Below are 18,082 nucleotides of genomic sequence, written 5' to 3'. Positions count from 1 at the left end.
GGATTTATATAGATAACACCAGGCTATGGTAATTTAGGTTTAAAGTCTCCTCTGTGTTGGAAACAATTAAATCATACTAAGGACGATCAGTCTAGTAACACAAGAAAACAGGGCTATGTGCCTTACAGACTATGCCAGTATATAATTTCCCTGGAAGATAAAGATTCTACAGAGCAGACTAAGTCAGGTGACCTGAGATATACTGGGCTACATCTAATGGAAGTTCTTAACATAAGTCTTACTTGTGACTTTACTAATACTGCTGGCTATGTTATTTGTATTTCACCTGTTTTACAAAATTGCTGTTTCTTACACCGTCAAATGTGTGTGAGGCCTCTAATAGAATAATATATAGTCCCATATGAGATCGATGATGGTAACAGTGTAACTCTAGATATGGCAAGAAGCAACAAGAGGGAATATTCTCCTGGACCAAGAGGCTAGTGAGACAGGTGGTCCAGAGAATTTTGGATACTGTTTTATGGCCTAGTCCTGTAACAGCACATTGAGTGACCTGTCAACAAAATCTTTGCCAAACCTGAGAATGGACATTCTCAGCACCATGGGATAAAATGGTCATGAAATGCCCCCCTCAAAATCATGGTCAAGTTTATGAGCAAAAAGGGGCTCTGCCAACTGAAGACTGACACTCGCCATCTGCGTCTACAAAGATTAAATCATGGCCACTGCAACTGCTGACCGTCAACACCCCTGAAAGGAGTGATATTACTGTAAAATTTAATTGAATTCTTAAAGAACACCCTAAGTTTGTTTCTGAAGCTCATCTCAGTAATCCAGCTTCGGGTGAAGATCAGATGCCTCATGACCTGCAACCAGGACTAGAAAAAGACATAATTTAAGGGACTGTCTCCAACCTGGATGGAAGGACTTTTTATCAGGAGTACAGATCAGTTCTGTGTTCTCCATTTCTTACCTGTAGGATACAGGCTTCATTCAGCCTCCTTGACTTTCCCTGAGTTCCAAAGCATGGATTCAAACAATTGCTAATCAGGGAAGGGAGGGGATGCAGAAACAGGCTGCTGCTAGGTCGCGTCAGTTGTGTCCGACTCTATGCGACCCCATAGACGGCAGCCCACCAGGCTCCCCCATCCCTGGGATTCTCCAGACAAGAACACAGGAGTGGGTTGCCATTTCCTTCTCCAATGCATGAAAGTGGAAAGTGAAAGTGAAGTCGCTCAGTCGTGTCCAACTCTTCGTGACCCCATGGACTGCAGCCTACCAGGCTCTTCTGTCCATGGGATTTTCCAGGCAAGAGTACTGGAGTGGGGTGCCACTGCCTTCTCCGCATTTTCCTCTTAATGGAGTTTAAAAGTGCCAACAAACACTCCAATTCCACCTAACATGGAGGGAACTCATGGAAAAGCATCAGGTAAAGCTGATACTCTGATTATGAGCAAATATCTTATTTAGCAAATTCTTCAACATGACTAAGTCAATACATGGTGAGGGCCCACCAACAGCCATGGAAAGTCAGGAGTTCTTTAGCTTCTTGGTAAAAACACCTCTCCACTGTCCTAAAAAGACCAGTTCTTCAAAATTTGCTCAAGAAACAAGTTTCGGATCCACTGAAGTAGATTATGAGGTTAATGCAGAAGTCAACTGGTGAAGTTTCTGTCAACTGTTACGCTTAATGTCCTCTTCTTCTGAAACCACCACCCCCTCTTCCTCCTCTGAAACCTCCACCTCTACCACCTTTGCCACCTCTCCCTGGTCCTCCTCCTTGACCTCCCCTGCCACCGCCTCTTGGAGGTCCCTTTTCACCAGGAGGTCGAGGTAGAAACCTCTGCAACGGCAGCAGTTTATATGGGTCTATATAAAACTTCTGAAGTTTTTTAAAGGAAGATGCTTTCATGTTCTCTGATAATTTAACTGAAAAATAAAAATCTCTAAGCTGTCCAAATATTTCACGCACTTTTCCAATTTGTTCTTTGTTTTCTTTCTTTCTTTCTTTTTTTTTTTTTTTTTTGTTCTTTGTTTTCTAAATGAACTGGAGCATTGAAATAAGGTACTTTATTTTCATCTGTGGTACATTTACACACTATGTCATCTTCACAGGGGTGCAGGAACTCTCGTAATAAAACTACTTGTTCTGGAGGTCCTTGGTCTTGGCCTTTGTTAAAGCCTCCGCGGCCGCCCCCTCGTCCAAATCCTCTGCCGCCGCCGCCTCTGAAATTACCGCCGCCTCCACCTCAGAAGTGGTTGCTGCTGCTGCCGCCGCCTTGATTAAATCCTCCGCGACCTCCAATCAAAGGTTGGTACAGCCTCCAGACAGAGTCCTGGTTCCTACTCAAAGAAATATGCATAACAATGTCTTTGAGCCCCCACCCAGGTGGAGGATGGGAACTTCAGACTGAACACAAGATTCCTGGAGCACAACTCTGTTGCCTCACCACCAACCAATCAAAAAGGGTCACAAACCCTGCAGCCCTCACCCCAAATGTTGCCTTCTGTTTCTGGGGACCAGAGGTGACCATCCTGTTAGGTCTCCTGTTTGGCCCTTGTCTAAAGGGGCCAACAGTTTCAAACTAAATTGCTGTTACTACAAGGGTGGAAGCTGGTTTCAGATGTGGAACACGCCAACTTAGATCAGGTAGAGAGAGACTTCTGCTTTGCTAGGCAGGCCTACGCCCATGCACAGCGGGAAGAAGTTACAGAAGAAAGAGACCTCCGCCCCAGTTCCCAAGAGGTATCTTGAGTATGAAGTCTCTCATGGGGGAGTTGTTAGGGGAAGCACACTGATTGAAACCGCCCACCCTAGCCAGGCACCACAGTAACCATTTGCATGAGTTGTTTTATGACAGGAGATCCTGATGAGGAATACGGAACTAATAAGCCACCACCAACCGGAAGCGTTCAGGAAAGGTCTAAAGGAGACACCACGTGTCCGTCCACTTCCCAGAATCCTTCTTGCTAGTATCCATCTTGGCTGACTGATGTGTGTGCCACCAGGAAAGACTCTGAATTAGAATGATTGGCCAAAGACCACCCGGAAACTAATCCCATCACCATAAAACCCAAGACTGCCAGCCACACGGCAGAGCAGTTCTCCTGCTTACCCTACTGCTCTCCACCCGGGTGCCCTTTCCCAATAAAATCTCTTGCTTTGTCAGCACATGTGTCTCCCCAGACAATTCATTTCCAAGTGTTAGACAAGAGCCCTGTTTTGGGCCCTAGAAGGGGTCCACCTTCCTGCAACAGAGCCGACCTGAGGATTACAATTGGGGAGACAGTCTTTCAGAAAGCTCTGAGGATTCTTCCACCTGTTAAAGGTCAAGGCAGGGTTATATGTTTCTGAGACACAGGGTTACACACCGCCAAGTGGTGTATTACTGGCAGTTCACACAATCCAGATCTACGCATACAAAGTGAGTAGTGAGTCCTGGTGTCAGAACAGACAGTTAGCTAAATGTGAGCAGAGGAAGTGGGGCACGGGGCCACATGCAGGAAACCATGCATTTTGTAAACAGTGGGTGTTTACAAGAAAACAAAGCAGATGAAGAAAGATGGAAAGAGGGTGGAATCTCCAGAGTGCTGGAAAACGTTTTGCTCTTTATATTCTCAGTAAGATCAGCCTCACAGATAAGATGTACCAGCCTGACACTTCCAGTCAAGGCTAAATAAGGGTCCCCCTTTGGGAAGGCGGAGCTGGGAAGAAATCAGGGAAATGTGACCCCAAGCCCTCACCTCCCCAGTGAGTATTCTGCCCTTAATTTCTCCACCCCACAGAATCAGCTTGCCAAAGAAACTCAGCATAGCTATTCACCCAGGTCTCCCACTTTGCAGGCAAATTCTTTACCAGCTGAGCCACCAGGGAAGCCCAAGAATACTGGAGTGGGTAGCCTATCCCTTCTCCAGCAGATCTTCCCAGCCCAGAAATCGAAGCTGGGTCTCCTGCATTTCAGATGGATTCTTTACCAAGTGAGCTGCCAGGGAAGACAAAGTAACAAGTAAAAAGCATCCCACCAAACCCTAGGGGACCCTAGGTCCTCACCCTCAACCCCATAAAAGCAGAACCCTAGCCTAGTGCTCGCTCTCTCCCCTCAAGACCCCACACTCTGCCTTCAGGGGCTCCTGGTAAGCCCAGGACTTGTGAGCAGTACAGCTGGTCCTTTCAAAGCTCCCTGTGGGTCATCGCTGCTGCTGGGCTTCCCTGGGGCTCAGCTGGTAAAGAATCTGCCTGCAGTGCGGGAGACCTGGGTTCAATTCCTGGGTTGGGAAGATCCCCTGAAGGAGGGCATGGCAACCCACTCCACTGTTCTGGCCTGGAAAATCCCCATGGACAGAGGAGCCTGGCAGGCTACAGTCCATGGGATCACAGAGAGTCAGACGTGACTGGGCAGTCAGGCACAGCACACACTGCTGCCAGTTACTGCCATCCTAATAGAAACCACAGGGCTGGTCTGGCCACAACACTAGGTGTTGATAGGCTGGGCCAAAACCTAATAGGTCATGGCTACCACTTTTTCCTTTGCTTTTATTTCTCCCAACTGTTTTTTCTCTTTTCTCATTCTTTTGGAATTATGGAACATTTTTCATATTTCCTTTTCTCCTTTATAGATATATTTCTTACATGATTATCACAATATGCGCTTGTTACGCTGCTAAGTCACTTTAGTCGTGTCCGACTCTGTGTGACCTCATGGACAGCAGCCCACAAAGCTCCCCCACCCCTGGGATTCTCCAAGCAAGAACACTGGAGTGGGTTTCCATTTCCTTCTCCAATGCATGAAAGTGAAAAGGGAAAGTGAAGTCACTCAGCCATGTCTGACTCTTAGAGACCCCATGGACTGCAGCCTACCAGACTCCTCTGTCCACGGGATTTTCCAGGCAAGAGTACTGGAGTGAGGGGCCACTGGTTATAGTCTGCCTTAAACTGCTACTATCACCACATCCTGCTCAAGAATCCTGCAGAGCATAACTTCATTTCCTTCCTCCTGTGAATGAAAAATGTTGCTGCTGTATCAGTAAACAAAGGACGTTACAGCCCACAGCCACTGCCATCACCCTGGAAGGTGAGTCCTGAGGGAACTCAGGATAGAGACAGACTCATGCCCACTGCCAAGCCCTTAGCTACTTGCCAGGAGCCAGCACGAGGAATCCCGCCCATGGCAAAGGTCATGAGGAAGAGACCCGACAGGCAAAGGCAAGTCAGATCTCGAGGGAACCTCCCTGGACATACTCGAGCATCTACCCCAAAACCAGAATCTGTCTGCCTTACTATATTATGCCTTTCACCAACTCCTGGGACATTAACAGGGGGCTGTCCCCCCACCACCTTTTTCCGGAAAAAGTTAATTTAGAGCTTTTAGATAATAAGTCTCCTGGACATAATAAGAGTGTTTCAATCCAAAACCCCTCTGATGGCTTTCTAGCCTGCCTGACAGGTTTATCCGGACTCTTACAGCTATGCATGTGGTTGTTTACAGCCTCCTGACCATGAGAGGCGCAGGAAGCTTGAAACATCCTAGGAATGTAGGGCCTTCCAAGGAGTCAAAAATCATTAGAATAGGACTGATTAAGGGTTTCATTGTTGAGCCAATACTTGCTACCAAGTTTTCATATCTTTTATTTGTAGATATAGTTGGTATGTAGAAAAAACAGGTAGTAGCCCTGGCGTTAGCAACATTAGATCTTTGAGTTAAGTACTTTCTTTGTTATAACCCACTGCACCTTTGTTCTACAGGAATGTAACTTTATTTAGTACTTTGAGGGTGATGCAGATTAAAGAAAAAACACTTCAGGAGAAAATGAGTTTTCTGGTTGATAGACATTTATCTAGGAAGAGAGCCATAAAAATGTTAACAGGCTTCTTGGCCAGAAGATAATGTAAATCACCTGAGACCTTTTGTATAGGGGAAGGTATGCAAAAAGAAAGCCTGGTCTCAATAAGTGTCAGGACTGCTGCCCCTGCATAATTCTGCATATTCCATTATTTCTTTATTTACAATTTGAGGTATATAAGCTGCCTTTGAAAATAAAGTTGTGGGTCTTGCACCAATGCTTGGCTCCCCCATGTCATTCTTTTCTTATTCTCCCTTTTCAGGCTACATTCCCATCTGGAGCATAGAGGCTCGCCGTGTATACTTATTTGCCCTGGCTTCTAAGACCCACTCGAGAGGGAGCCCAAGGCAGGGCACCCTCCGCTATTCAAACGGGCGCTTGTGGCCTACGTAGATGGTACAAGTCCCTTGTCTCGGGACTTTATTGGCTTTCTATGTAAACCAAGGAATACAGCCTCTTTTCTCCTCTATCTTCTCCACTCCACTATTCTTTCTTAATCTCTCTTTATATCTCTAATTAAATAATTCTTTTTTAATCGCCGACGCCGTTTCCCCTTCGAATTACCCTGGATCCACTGGGGCTGGACCCCAACAGCTACTGCAACTGCCCCAGCGGTGCACCCTGAGGGGACTCACGACAGAAAAGAACAGGATATTGGCCCTGGAAGATGCCATGCCTGTGAAAGGAATGATTGCAGTGAGCCCAGACTCGTATCTTCCCATACAGAGAAAAGCACCAAATTCCTTGAGATAACTGGTCCTCTTTAATTGACAATAATCTTTTCAAGTTCTGACTACCTTATTTTTGTCACAAAAAAGTCCTACATATCCTGGCTCCTCTGAGAAGCTGTCCTCTGGGCTTGAAATCCTCAGAAATTCCACCAAACAAAACATCATTCTCAACTTTTCAGTTCAGTTCATTTCAGTTCAGTCACTCCGTCATGTCCCACTCTTTGGAACCCCAGGAACTGCAGCACGCCAGGCCTCCCTGCCTATCATCAGCTCCTGGAGCCTACCCAAACTCATGTCCATTGAGTCAGTGATGCCATCCAGCCATCTCATCCTCTGTCATACCCTTCTCCTTCTGCCCTCAATCTTTCTCAGCATCAGGGTCTTTTTAAATGAGTCAGCTCTTCGCATCAGGTGAACAAAATACTGGAGTTTCAGCTTCAACATTAGTCCTTCCAATGAACACTCAGGACCGTTCTCCTTTATAATGGACTGGTTGGATCTCCTTGCAGTCCAAGGGACTCTCAAGAGTCTTCTCCAACACCACAGTTCAAAAGCATCAATTCTTGGGCACTCAGCTTTCTTTATAGTCCAACTCTCACATCCATACATGACCACAGGAAAAACCATAACCTTGACTAGATGAACCTTTGTTGGCAAAGTAATGTCCCTGTTTTTTTAATATGCTGTCTAGGTTGGTCATAACTTTCCTTCCAAGGAGTAAGCATCTTTTAATTTCATGGCTGCAATCACCATCTGCAGTGATTTTGGAGGCCCCCCAAAATAGTCTGCTACTATTTCCACTGTTTCCCCATCTATTTGCCATGAAGTGATGGGACCGGATGCCATGATCTTAGTTTGCTGAATGTTGAGCTTTAAGCCAGCTTTCTCACTCTCCTCTTTCCCTTTCTCAACTTTTAGGTCACACATTTTTTTTTTTCAGTTGACACTCCCCCATGTACTTCTGTTATCTTAGTACTTATTTATAGACATTCGTTATAAACCCCACAAGGTGCTGCTGCTGTTGTTTTACACTGTAAATATTCTTCCATATTTACCCCAATGTTACCAAAGGCAAGCCCACATGCCCAGCACACCTGGAGGCCAAGCAAACCTAAGTGTCAGAGTTTGAAACAAACAGTTTTATAGCAGGGCCAAGAAAGGCAAACAGGCGGATCCTCCTTGAAAAGCTGACCTCCCTAAAGGGTTTCAGCAAAGCATTTTTAAAAATTTATTTTGTTGAAGTACAGTTGATTTACAATGCGGTGATTCAGATATATATATATATTCAAATACTCAGATATATACATATACACACACATATATTTGACATTGAATATAGTTCCCTGTGCTATACAGTAGGACCTTGTTATTTATCTATTCTATATATAATAGTTTGCATGTGCTAATCCCAAACTCCCAATCCTTCCCTCTCCCAACCCCCTCTCCCTTGGCAGCCAGAAATCTGATCTCTACAGCCAAGCACTTTTAAAGTCAGGCGAGGGAGGGGGCCTCAGGGTCTGTGGTCAGCTTGGGCACAGTTCTCTGATAAGCTGATGCGTAGGAGAGGATGCAGTGGCGGGGGTGGGCTCCATACTGTCTTGCTCCGTCTCACTAAGACCATCATTTCGACTTTCAGCATCTCGATTGCATTATCACCAGCTGGGATGACATTCTTTGCACTTATCCTGCTAAGGATTTTCTGTGATCCATGGATCTGTGGGTTATCATTTATGAATTTTGAAAAATATTACATCTTCAAGTATCTATTAAACCCCTCTTTCTTCCCTATGGCACTCCAATCTCATGTAAAGTTAGACCATTTGACTGAATCTCACAGGCCCTGATGCTCCGATTAATTTTTTTCTATTGTTTTTATTCTAAGTTTCCTTTGGGCTGTTTTATACTGTCCTCTCTCTGCCTGTGCTCATAGTGTCTTTTGCTCCTAATTCATCCAAATGAGTTCTTAATTTTGGATATTTTATTTTTTACTTTCTGAATACAATGGCTAACTGGGTGTATTAACTTGACTGAGCCACAGGACTCCAATATGTGGTCAGATATCGTTCTGGATGTTTCTGTGTGGACATTTTTGGATGAGATTGACATTTTAAAATATTTATTTATTTATTTGGGGCTGCACCGACACTAGGGCTCTCTGTTGCGGTGCACAGATTCTCTGGTTGTGGCTCAGTTGCTCTGTGGCATGTGGGATCTTAGATCCCCCTCCAAGGAATAGAGCCTAAATCCCCTACATTGCAAGGTGGATTCTTAACCACTGGACCACCAGGGAAGTCCCAGGACTGATATTTAAATTGGTGAAATTGGAGTGAAGCAGGCTGCTCTCCATAATGTGGGTGGGTCTCATCTAATCAGCTGAAGGTCTGAATAGACCAAAAGACTGATTTTCTCCAAACAAGAGGGAATTCTGCAGCAGTCTTTGGACTTTAACTGTAGCATCAGCTTTTCCTGGGTCTCTAGCCTTCTGGCTATAGGGGAGCAGAACTTGCCACCCTAAAATATGTCTCTTTGGCATATTAGTTGTTTCAAGCTGGTTATTTTCTGAGAAACAGCATACATGGGAAGGGCTCTGAAAAGCAAGTGGGAGTTGACCTTTTGTAAGAAACATTTACGTATATAAAGGCAATCTCCATTTGGGATGACCAAATATCTAGAAACTCATACTAGTGGGGAACTCAGTGACTTAAATCTGCATCACTGATCAACCCCCCTTAACTGACTCTCCCTGCCTTCTACAACCTGTTTTTCTCTTTGGCTGAGGATGGTATTTAAGGTGAGGGCTTCAGCCATTTCAATGAGTTACTCAGCTTTCCTGGGTCTCTCCCATGTAGACATGGTATTACACTTCTGTTTGATTTTCTCCTGTTAATCTGTCTCCCGTCAATTTAATTCTTAGGCTAGCCAAAAGGGTAGAGGAAAATTTCTTCCTCCCCAACACAGCCCACCCTGGAGGTTTTGAACTTGCAGCCTCCCTAAGGTCATGAGCCCCATCCTTAAAATAAACTTTTTATTTACATACACATTCTATTGGTTCTGCTTCTCTGGAAAATCCTGGCCAATACACGGTACATTTATTCAGTTTGTTTTATAAAGTCCTAAATGGCACCCACTCCAGTGCTCTTGCCTGGAAAATCCCATGGACGGAGAAGCCTGGTGGGCTGCAGTCCATGGGGTCGCTGGGAGTCAGACACGACTGAGCGACTTCATTTCCACTTTTCACTTTCATGCATCGGAGAAGGAAATGGCAACCCACTCCAGTGTTCTTGCCTGGAGAGTCCCAGGGACAGGGGAGCCTGGTGGGCTGCCATCTATGGGGTCACACAGAGTCCGACACGACTGAAGTAACTTAGCAGCAGCATTCTCTGTTAGAACTCTCAGTTTTTCAAGTCTACGATTGAACGCACTTAACATAAAGTCCTTTCCTGCTGACCACTATCTGGATCATCCCTGGGTCTTTCCACCCTACTGTTACTGTCACCTTCGGGCGTTGTATAAATAAGAGCCAGAGGCCACAAGTACTAGGTCTCCAGTTCCCTCTTTTACCAGATCAAGTGCACGAGGTGTTCTCCAGGTCAACTCCATCAGAGTCGAGCTAGGTTGGGCTGGACCCCAGAGTTAGCAAGGCGCGTGGAAGATGCGTTTCCGCACCTTCGTGCCCTTAAGCCTCCCACTGCCAACTCCTGATGCCTTGCTTCAGACTCTGTCGAGTCTCTTCAGAGCAAGATCAGCTATGTGTTCGGAACAGACCTCTTTTCTCCGGTGGGAACTTGGTCCTGAGAGCTGTGGGACTGCCGCAGGTGCCCGTCTTCCTTATACGCGACCCGCCCTGGGTACCACCGCCAGCATGCGGGACCCTGCGCGTGTGCCGCGTCGCTTTCCCAGAACTGAGCATGCGGTAGCCGCCGGGTGTTTGGGTACAGTAGGGATGGTGGCTGGCGAGGCCCCCGCAAGACGGGGCTGGGGGCCGCGGAGGCTCAGTTTCCCACTTCTGGAAGCCAATCCACTTGGTCCTTGGTCCTCTCAGCTCCCAGCACATTTGAATATGACAGCTGCAACCTGTCTGGTATTTTCTTCTTGGTCCCGCGGGAGAACGTGACTGCCGGCCTCCTTCGTCCTGACACATACCGGACGCCCTCTGATGGCTACTGAGTTTTATATGTTTACCTTGCGTCCTGACTCATTACTGATTATTTTCGAAATTTGTTATTTGTATTCTTCATTCTCCAGGATTTCCAGATATACTACCACCTCATCTACAAATGGACCTGATTTTACTTCTTTCCCCATTCTAAAGCCTCTAATTAATATTTTATAATTATATCAGTGAATACTGGCTGAATTTCAAATAGTGATCAGAATGCTTTTCTTATAATGTAAGGTGATGACTTTAAGAGATTATATTTTTCTTGAATATTTTAAATTGAAGGGTAGCTAATCTATTCCAAGATACTTCAAAGTCTATAGATTTATCCCTATGACATTTATTTTCATATCTATTAAAACGATGAGTCGTATTAACACATTCCATGATATTTAACTATCTGAATCCTAGGAATATATCCTACTTTTTCTTCGTGTATTTTCTTGATGTGCTGTTGGAATCTATTTGTTAATATTTCTTAAAGATTTTTGCGATGATAAAAGATGTTGATTTGTAATTGTCTTTCTTTTCACAATTTTTATTAGGTTGGTTATCAGTATTATACTGGCTTTGTTAAAATAACTTGGAAGTCTCTTTCATGTTCTCAAACAGTCTGTGTCATTAGGAATATTGGTCTTTGAAGATTTTGTAGAATTTGTGAATTTTGTAGAATTATTTCAGATTGTGAAATAATCTGATCCAGGCCATTTCTTCTGGAATAGTTTCTTATTATGTTTATTTTATGCTGAAATTGATCTCTTAAAGCTTTTCTCTCAACTGGGATAAATTTTGCTTAAGTATATTTTCCTAGGTAGTTATCCACCTCATTTGAGGTACCATATTTGTTTAAGGGTATATGAAATAGTCTGTTATCATTTAAAATTTTGTCCTTCAATAAGAGCTTCACTCAGGATTATTTGCATATTTGTACTGCCCCCTTTTATTGATTAGGTTAGTTGTTTGCTTATCTAGTTCTTTTAATTTCTCAGAGAACCAAGTTTTTGCTTTATTACTCATGTCTGGGTTTTGTTCTCTGCACCATTTACTTCAGCTTCTAGCCTTATGATTTTCTTCTCCATACTTTCTTCTGTTGGCTTTGGTTCCTCCCCACCCCACCTCTCCAGTATTTTTGAATTGGGAATTTGAATTCGTGTATTGTCATTTTTTTACCTTTTACTAAAAAATCAAACTTCTAAGTTTTTAAAAACTTTTCTTACAGTATTGATGCTTGATTATATTCTTGACTATATTTTAAATACTTGGTTCAAAAGTTTTTCTTTTTTTAATAATTTCTACATCTTGGGAAGTCTGATAGCAACCTTTTTTTTCCCCTCTCTCTTTACATATACGCTGTGGGAGGTTTTGCATTAAAGGGTGCTTCTGTGTCTTTTACAATTTTTTACTAGCGTAGTCTTAGCGCTCACTTTTCTGGGTCATTTTTCCAGAACAGGTGAGCGCTTTTAGTTTGGACTTAGGTCGTTTTGTCCTCTTGTTTGCCCGCCTTCATGCTACAGCTTCCAACTTAGGGTCTCACATGCCTGCCCCCTTGGAACAGTGTGAGCTCACTTCTAAGCTGGTCTACTTACGGAGACCATAAATGGAGATTTGCCTCCAGTCGTTCCTCACGTTCGCCATTTTTTATCTCTTCTTCTTTTTATTGCCTATTGTTGTTCTGATGCAAGGTGCTCCTTCACACTTTCAAATGTTTTAATTCGGGCAGGAGAGTTTTATTCTGCTCCCTAGTTGGATGTCCGGGACATTTTCCAGGAGCAAGGCTTTATCTTCTTTACTTCTCCCCGCAGATTCGCGCGCTGGGTCGCGGCCTGCGGGCGCGGGGTCGCCCTCTTCCGGCTGCGCGGTGAAGTGCAGCTGCCCCTGCGTCCGCGCTCGGGGGAGGGGGGGGGGTGGCAGAGGTGGGTGTCCACCAACATCAAGAGTCCCTCTGGCTGCTGCAGCTCTGCGCTTCCCCTTCTCCCTCCCTTCTTTCTATGTGCCACCAAGCCTGCCAAGGGTGTCACCCCCTGCCCCACTTGTTTGCTTCCCCCACTGCTCTCAGCCTGCAGTACCAGGGAACCGCCCAGGGAGGCTGCCACTGGGCTGCCAGGACAGCAGAGGAAGGCAGAAACATCGCTGGGGGACAGAGACCTCTCTGACCCCAGGACCTGCGTCCCCGGCCCAGAAGAAAGGACCTTGGCGAAACATGAGCTCACAGGTGGTGACTCACCCTTTGCCAACGGGGCCAAGGCTTTGACTCGAGACTGTACCCTGAGGCGTGGGGTCCTGCAAAGCCGTCCTGGCCGCCCACCCCACGCTCACCCAGCCTGCTTCATCACACCCACATCCAACACCACCATGCGATTTGAGGTCCCAGACTCCCATTCAACTGGATTACTGCATGAAATGACAAATGAATAAACACACAATGTAAACCAAGATCCGCCCCCCAAGTGGGTGCAGTTCCACCCCTTCTGGGCCCACCTCCAAGGCCGGCCCATACCCCGCCAAAGGCAGGACAGCTTGAGGGGCTGGAGCGGACCAGAGGCTCTGGGTGTTCCACCACCCCCGAGGTGGAGGCTGGGACCTGCCAGGCAAGATGGGGCGGGGGACAGTCCTTCTCGTTGGACCACTGGGAGGGGAAATGTCCCCAAACAGCAGCACATCCTTGAAACTGGGGCCTGAAGGGGGTGCCGAGGTCCAGTGGCTGCTGGTGGAGGTGTCGCAGCGGTCACTTGGATGCCAGAGGCAACCCCTCTCAGCCCCCCTTTGCCTAGGAGTCACCCGCTTTGTCCTTCCACCCACTCTCCTGCTGGACCCCTGGGGGCAGGCATTCCCCTGCTGCAAATCCAGATCCGGGACCCACACCCTGCCAGCCTGCTCCTCACAGGTGCTCAGCGGGGCATGATCAAGGAAATAAAGGCAAGAAGGAAAAAAGAAAAGGCCTGGGGGAACATACAGGCAGGAAGTGGTGTGAAACCCACCTAGCTACCGGACACCCAGGTGAGAGCCTCTGGGCTTCGGCTCTGTGTTCAGGGTGCAGCCTCGGGAGACTGGGTCCCTGGGGGTCAGAGGAGAGGACAGCATCTCCTGCCACACCTGGACGCAGGCAGGACCCCGAGAGCCGCAGGTCTCCAGGCGAGGTAGGAGGGTTTGTTACAGGAAGAGAAGGAAGTACCCGTGGGGTGGAGCCTGACGGAGGGGGTGAGCCATAGGGGAGACGCCTTCCTCACACCCCTTCTCCCCTTTCTGCTCCAGCAGGAAGCGGCCATCCTCACAGGCCCCAGGAGACCCTCCCCAGAGCAGGGGCTGAGAAGCCCCTGCACCCAGCCCCTCCCTGGGCTGATTTTGCTGGAAGGGCAGTCCCCTGCAATTGGGAACGGAAGGGGCAGGAGGAGGGGTCAGGCTGGGAGAGAGCGTCCCATGAGAACTAGGATCTGATTGACCTCAAATGAGGGGGTCCAGGGCGAAGAGACCCAGGGGATGGGCAGGTGCAACTTGGGGAGCTCTGGGCAAAGCCCCCTCTGCCCCCACCTCCCTCCCCCACTCCCCCACAGGCTAAGCTGGTGGTGTCATGGGGGCGCTGGTTCTAGCCCTGTGGGCTCTGCTGGTGTCTTTGGACCCTGCTGGCAGAGCCAGAGAGCCAGGTAAGGACGGCCCTCTCGGCTGCGGGGGCTCCTGGGGGCGGTGGGCACATCCCGCAGGGTCGGCTCTTGGCGGGGTGGGTGCACAGCGCACTCCTCCGCGGCCGGTGCTGCCCCCCAGGGAAGAACCTGAGCTGCTACCAGTGCTTCAAAGTCAGGAGCCCGGAGTTTTGCTCGCCTGTGGTGTGCTCCTCCACTGACCAGGTCTGCGTCTCCCACGTGTTGATCATCACCCTGAGTGAGTTCTTGGCCCCGTGCGGAGGGGGACTCCGGGAACTCAGCCCTGGATCCTTTGGGGTCTCAGCGGGGAACTGATGGAGGCTCCCTTCAGGGGACCCCGGCCTGCACCCACCTTTGCCTGATCCCCATCCTGAGCACAGGGGAGGGGCCAGCTGCTCAAGGTTAAGCCTGGGGGCTTCTGGAGGGGGCTGGCCGCTGGTCTCTCTCCTTCTCTGGGGTGCCACGTGGCAGCCCATGATATGATGTAAGGCAATGCATACAGTTGTCATACGTGTGCGTGCTCAGTCGCTCAGTTGTGTCCGGCTCTGCAACCCCATGGACTGCAACCCGCCAGGCTCCTCTGTCGTGAATTTTCTAGGCAGGAATACTGGAGCGGGTTGGCATTTCCTACTCCAGGGGGATCTTCCCGACTCAGGGATGCAACCCGAGTCTCTTGCATCTCCTGCATTGGCAGATGGGTTCTTTACCACTAGCACCACCTGGGAGGCCCCGTGCAATTGTCGTATATACAATACAGTGAGGTTCAACCTAGCAAACACCTTGCACGCAACAGGTACAGCACACACGCACACACAGCACAGCAGCACGAGGAGGAGGGCTCCTCCAAGGCGACCTTTTCTGCAGCTGGGCTGTTCTGAGTGTCCTGCTTCCCTCCGGAGCTTCCTTCCAAGGTCTCTGCACGTCTCTGAGTGAAGGGGGGATGGGAGCCCCAGCTGGGATCAGCCCCTCCAGTTGCCCTCCCTTTTCTCTCTGCTCAGCTTCCCCCATCTCCCCGGGACTCCCAGGCCCCTGGCTGCCTGGGTGTCCAGGCTGTGCGTGGTTTCAGGGAAGAGCCCAGACCAGAGCCAGCAGCCCTGAACCTTGCCTTTGCTGTGACCTCAAAGGTGACCTTGGGCAGCTGTGCTCCCAGCGCTTTGCAGAGCCTGGCTTGTGAAAGGGTCGGGAGAAGGTGTCAGTGCCCGCTTGGGGACTAGCCTTCGCTGCCCGCCCTGGGCGCTTCCTCCTCCTGGATGCTGTCCTCTTCCCCGCAGGACTACCGGTGAGGACCCTGCTCAGCAAGCGCTGTGCCCCCAGGTGCCCCAGCACCAACATGGAGTTCGAATGGCGGTCGGACTCGGGGGTGCTCAGCAAGATCGTCCGGCACTGCTGCTCCAGATCTCTCTGCAACAGGGCCCCCGTCCTGCAGGAAGGCCCCAGGGCCCTCCCATGGGGGCTGCTGCTTCAGGTGGGCCTCAGCCTCCTCTGGGTCCTGCTGTGAGCACCTTCCCTCAGCCCAAAGCGCACCCTGCCCCCGTCGCTCTCAAGACCCTGGGTGGCACATGCCCCGGAGGGGAGGTGCTATCACCTCGCCGAGGGCCTGGCCACCTCTCCTGTCCCCAGCATGGGCCCTTCACTCACACAGCCTGGGACCGTAGCCCCCGCTGTGTTGGGGAATGCGCATTTCTCAGCTTGGGGTAACAGCCCCTGCCCTGAATGGATGATCCAGGCCCCTGTGTTGTGGGAAAAGAGGTGGGGAAAGCCAGAGGGTGGCTCTGGCTCTGCTTCTGACCTGCTCTTCGCTCTCGGCCCCTCCACGCCCACCATCCTGGCCATCTCTGTCCCTGGCTTAGGCAGAGTCCTGAGGGGGACCATGACCATCACTCCCTCCAGAGACAATAAAGTCACTGCTCGCCCACACCCCCTCCTGCCTCCTCCTCATCTCTCCCCGCTGTGCCCAGGCTCCAGCTCTTCGGCCAGCGCTCAGCAGACCTCTGTGGTTGGGCGCTATCCAGTGTGGGAGTAGTGCACGGAACTGTCCATCTAGGTTGCAGCCCACTGAATGGGGGACAGGACCAGCATTGGGCGAGCAGGCACCACAGGCTCAAGGCCAGGTCCTCAGGAGAGCCAGCTAGCCAGTGGTGGAGATGGAGTGTCAGCATCTGGGGCACAGGCCCAGTAGGGCAGTAGGGTGGAGAGATGCTGGGAGAGGACATCTGAGTGGCGGGGCGGATGGGACCCATGTTTGGTGCTCAGGTGGGTTGGACAGGGTAGGTGCTGATGGAAGGCCTGGAGGTGCCCAGGATGGTCCAGGCTTGGCTTGGGGGAGGGTCACCCAGGACGGGGCACAAGGAGGGAGTAGGTTGGGACTAGTGAAACTAATGACAAGCTCACGGCTGTCCAGGCTGCACCAGGACCCCACTGGACATCCAAGGGGACGTTTTGGAGGACCAGGCAGCAGAGGACAGGAACCAAGAATCAGCGGGTGGGGGCAGTGTTGCCAGGCCACAGGCCTCCAGAACCCAGAAGAACTCTGGGCCCACACACCTGTTCGGCACGCCTGGTTTCTCAGGCTTACCCTGCCCGCGAGTCTGCACGCTTCCCCCCCACCCAGGGTCTGCACACTGGCCTGGCTCCAGGTTCTTACATCTGCCTCCCACCAGCACACATCTGACCCCAATCTCCAACTCCTGGCCATCTTCCCATAGACCAAGATGGGCCGGCTGGCCCTCGGTTCTCTGGCACCTTCATGGGTTCATGGTCTGGGCGTGGCTCCCCTCTGTGCAGGGAGACTGCCGGGGTGACCTGGAAGTCTTTGGATGAGAGTCCCAGAATGCCCACCTTAAAGTGGGGCCTCTCTCCTGTTCACTCAGGGTGTGGATTTTCATGCTGAACTTAAATCCCCCAGGTCCCCTGGCCTGGCCAAGCAGACGGTCACCATCTACTGCTTCCGTCTCCCTACGCGAGGTTCCTGGCCCATTGAGGCATAAAGAATCTCACTTCCTGAGTTTAGACCAGTCCATAAGGCCAGTGCAGAAGCGAAATGGTCACGCGGTAGAGCTGGGGTCTTCCCTCCAAGCTGGGAATCTGTGTGTGTGATCTGGGTCAGAGGCCACCACGCCCCATCTCCCCACGACCCACTGTGCCAGCCAGTCTCTGCTTTCCTCTCCATGAAGATGGGCACCTTGAGGGCTGAGCATCCTGGTCTCTGTTCTGGACAGGGGGCCTGGGACTGTAGGTCTTCTGGCCATACTTTCAGATAGAAATCAGAAACTTTCCTGAATAAATGGATAAATGAGTAAAGCCTGAGTGAAGGAAAGATGAAGATGATTGACAACCACATGAGAAAGGTATTCTTGAGCAGTGAGTAGCTGCTTCATGGTGGCTGAGCATGTGGTTTGAGAAGCTGGAGCCATCCTCAACCACTCAGCTTCCCCCAGTCCCTCTGACCTGAGATAATGCTGGATCACAAGCCTCCTGACACCACACCTTCCCACGTTTCCCGGGGGCCTGAGCAACATGTGGCCACCCAACCCAAAGCTGGTCTGCGCCAATAGCAGGACCACTGACGTGCAGGCACCACCGTAGCCATCCTCAGCTTCAGGATTTTTGCTGCAGATTCTTTGGCCACTGGAGTCTTTTTTCACAGTCTCTGCTGGGAAACTCAAAGCCAGCTACAGCCTCCATTCCAGCAGGTGTCCAGCTTCATGCCGACACTCAGAGGTGCCCAATGCTGTCTCCATCTGATCATGCCT

General features: G+C 49.6%; 1 protein-coding gene and 1 long non-coding RNA gene across 4 annotated transcripts; one reads left to right on the top strand and one right to left on the bottom strand.

Annotated features, from left to right (window-relative positions):
• Positions 1–2,013: 2,013 nt before the first annotated feature.
• On the bottom strand, positions 2,014–13,779 carry LOC132660273 (uncharacterized). The gene is made up of 2 exons (XR_009601690.1): positions 13,671–13,779; positions 2,014–2,304 (listed from the first exon to the last, which is right to left on the bottom strand). It is a non-coding gene; the product is annotated as an uncharacterized LOC132660273 (long non-coding RNA).
• Positions 13,580–16,247, top strand: LY6L (lymphocyte antigen 6 family member L). Of its 3 annotated transcripts, none has more exons than XM_042253985.1 (5): positions 13,580–13,689; positions 14,244–14,333; positions 14,452–14,568; positions 15,329–15,454; positions 15,602–16,247. In XM_042253985.1, exons 2-5 carry the CDS (start codon positions 14,261–14,263, stop codon positions 15,826–15,828), a joined length of 543 nt encoding a protein of 180 aa, XP_042109919.1. In that variant the 5' UTR covers positions 13,580–13,689; positions 14,244–14,260; the 3' UTR covers positions 15,829–16,247. The 3 variants fall into 3 exon arrangements, with proteins under 3 accessions (XP_042109919.1, XP_042109918.1, XP_027829256.1); XM_042253984.1 differs by lacking the exon at positions 13,580–13,689 and adding an exon at positions 13,723–13,829; XM_027973455.2 differs by lacking the exons at positions 13,580–13,689; positions 15,329–15,454 and adding an exon at positions 13,723–13,829.
• Positions 16,248–18,082: the final 1,835 nt, after the last annotated feature.

Source organism: Ovis aries, chromosome 9 (genome assembly GCF_016772045.2).
Source record: "Ovis aries strain OAR_USU_Benz2616 breed Rambouillet chromosome 9, ARS-UI_Ramb_v3.0, whole genome shotgun sequence".
NCBI classification, from domain to species: domain Eukaryota; kingdom Metazoa; phylum Chordata; class Mammalia; order Artiodactyla; family Bovidae; genus Ovis; species Ovis aries.
This window is presented reverse-complemented; position numbering and strand designations above follow the sequence as displayed.

Bases quoted from the DNA above. Each gene is read 5' to 3' on its own strand.
- LY6L (XM_042253985.1), top strand. From the start codon at position 14,261: ATGGGGGCGCTGGTTCTAGCCCTGTGGGCTCTGCTGGTGTCTTTGGAC. The intron at 14,569-15,328 runs GTGAGTTCTTGG...CTCTCTGCTCAG, and splicing joins CGTGTTGATCATCACCCTGA to CTTCCCCCATCTCCCCGGGA. The intron at 15,455-15,601 runs GTGACCTTGGGC...TCTTCCCCGCAG, and splicing joins CCTTTGCTGTGACCTCAAAG to GACTACCGGTGAGGACCCTG.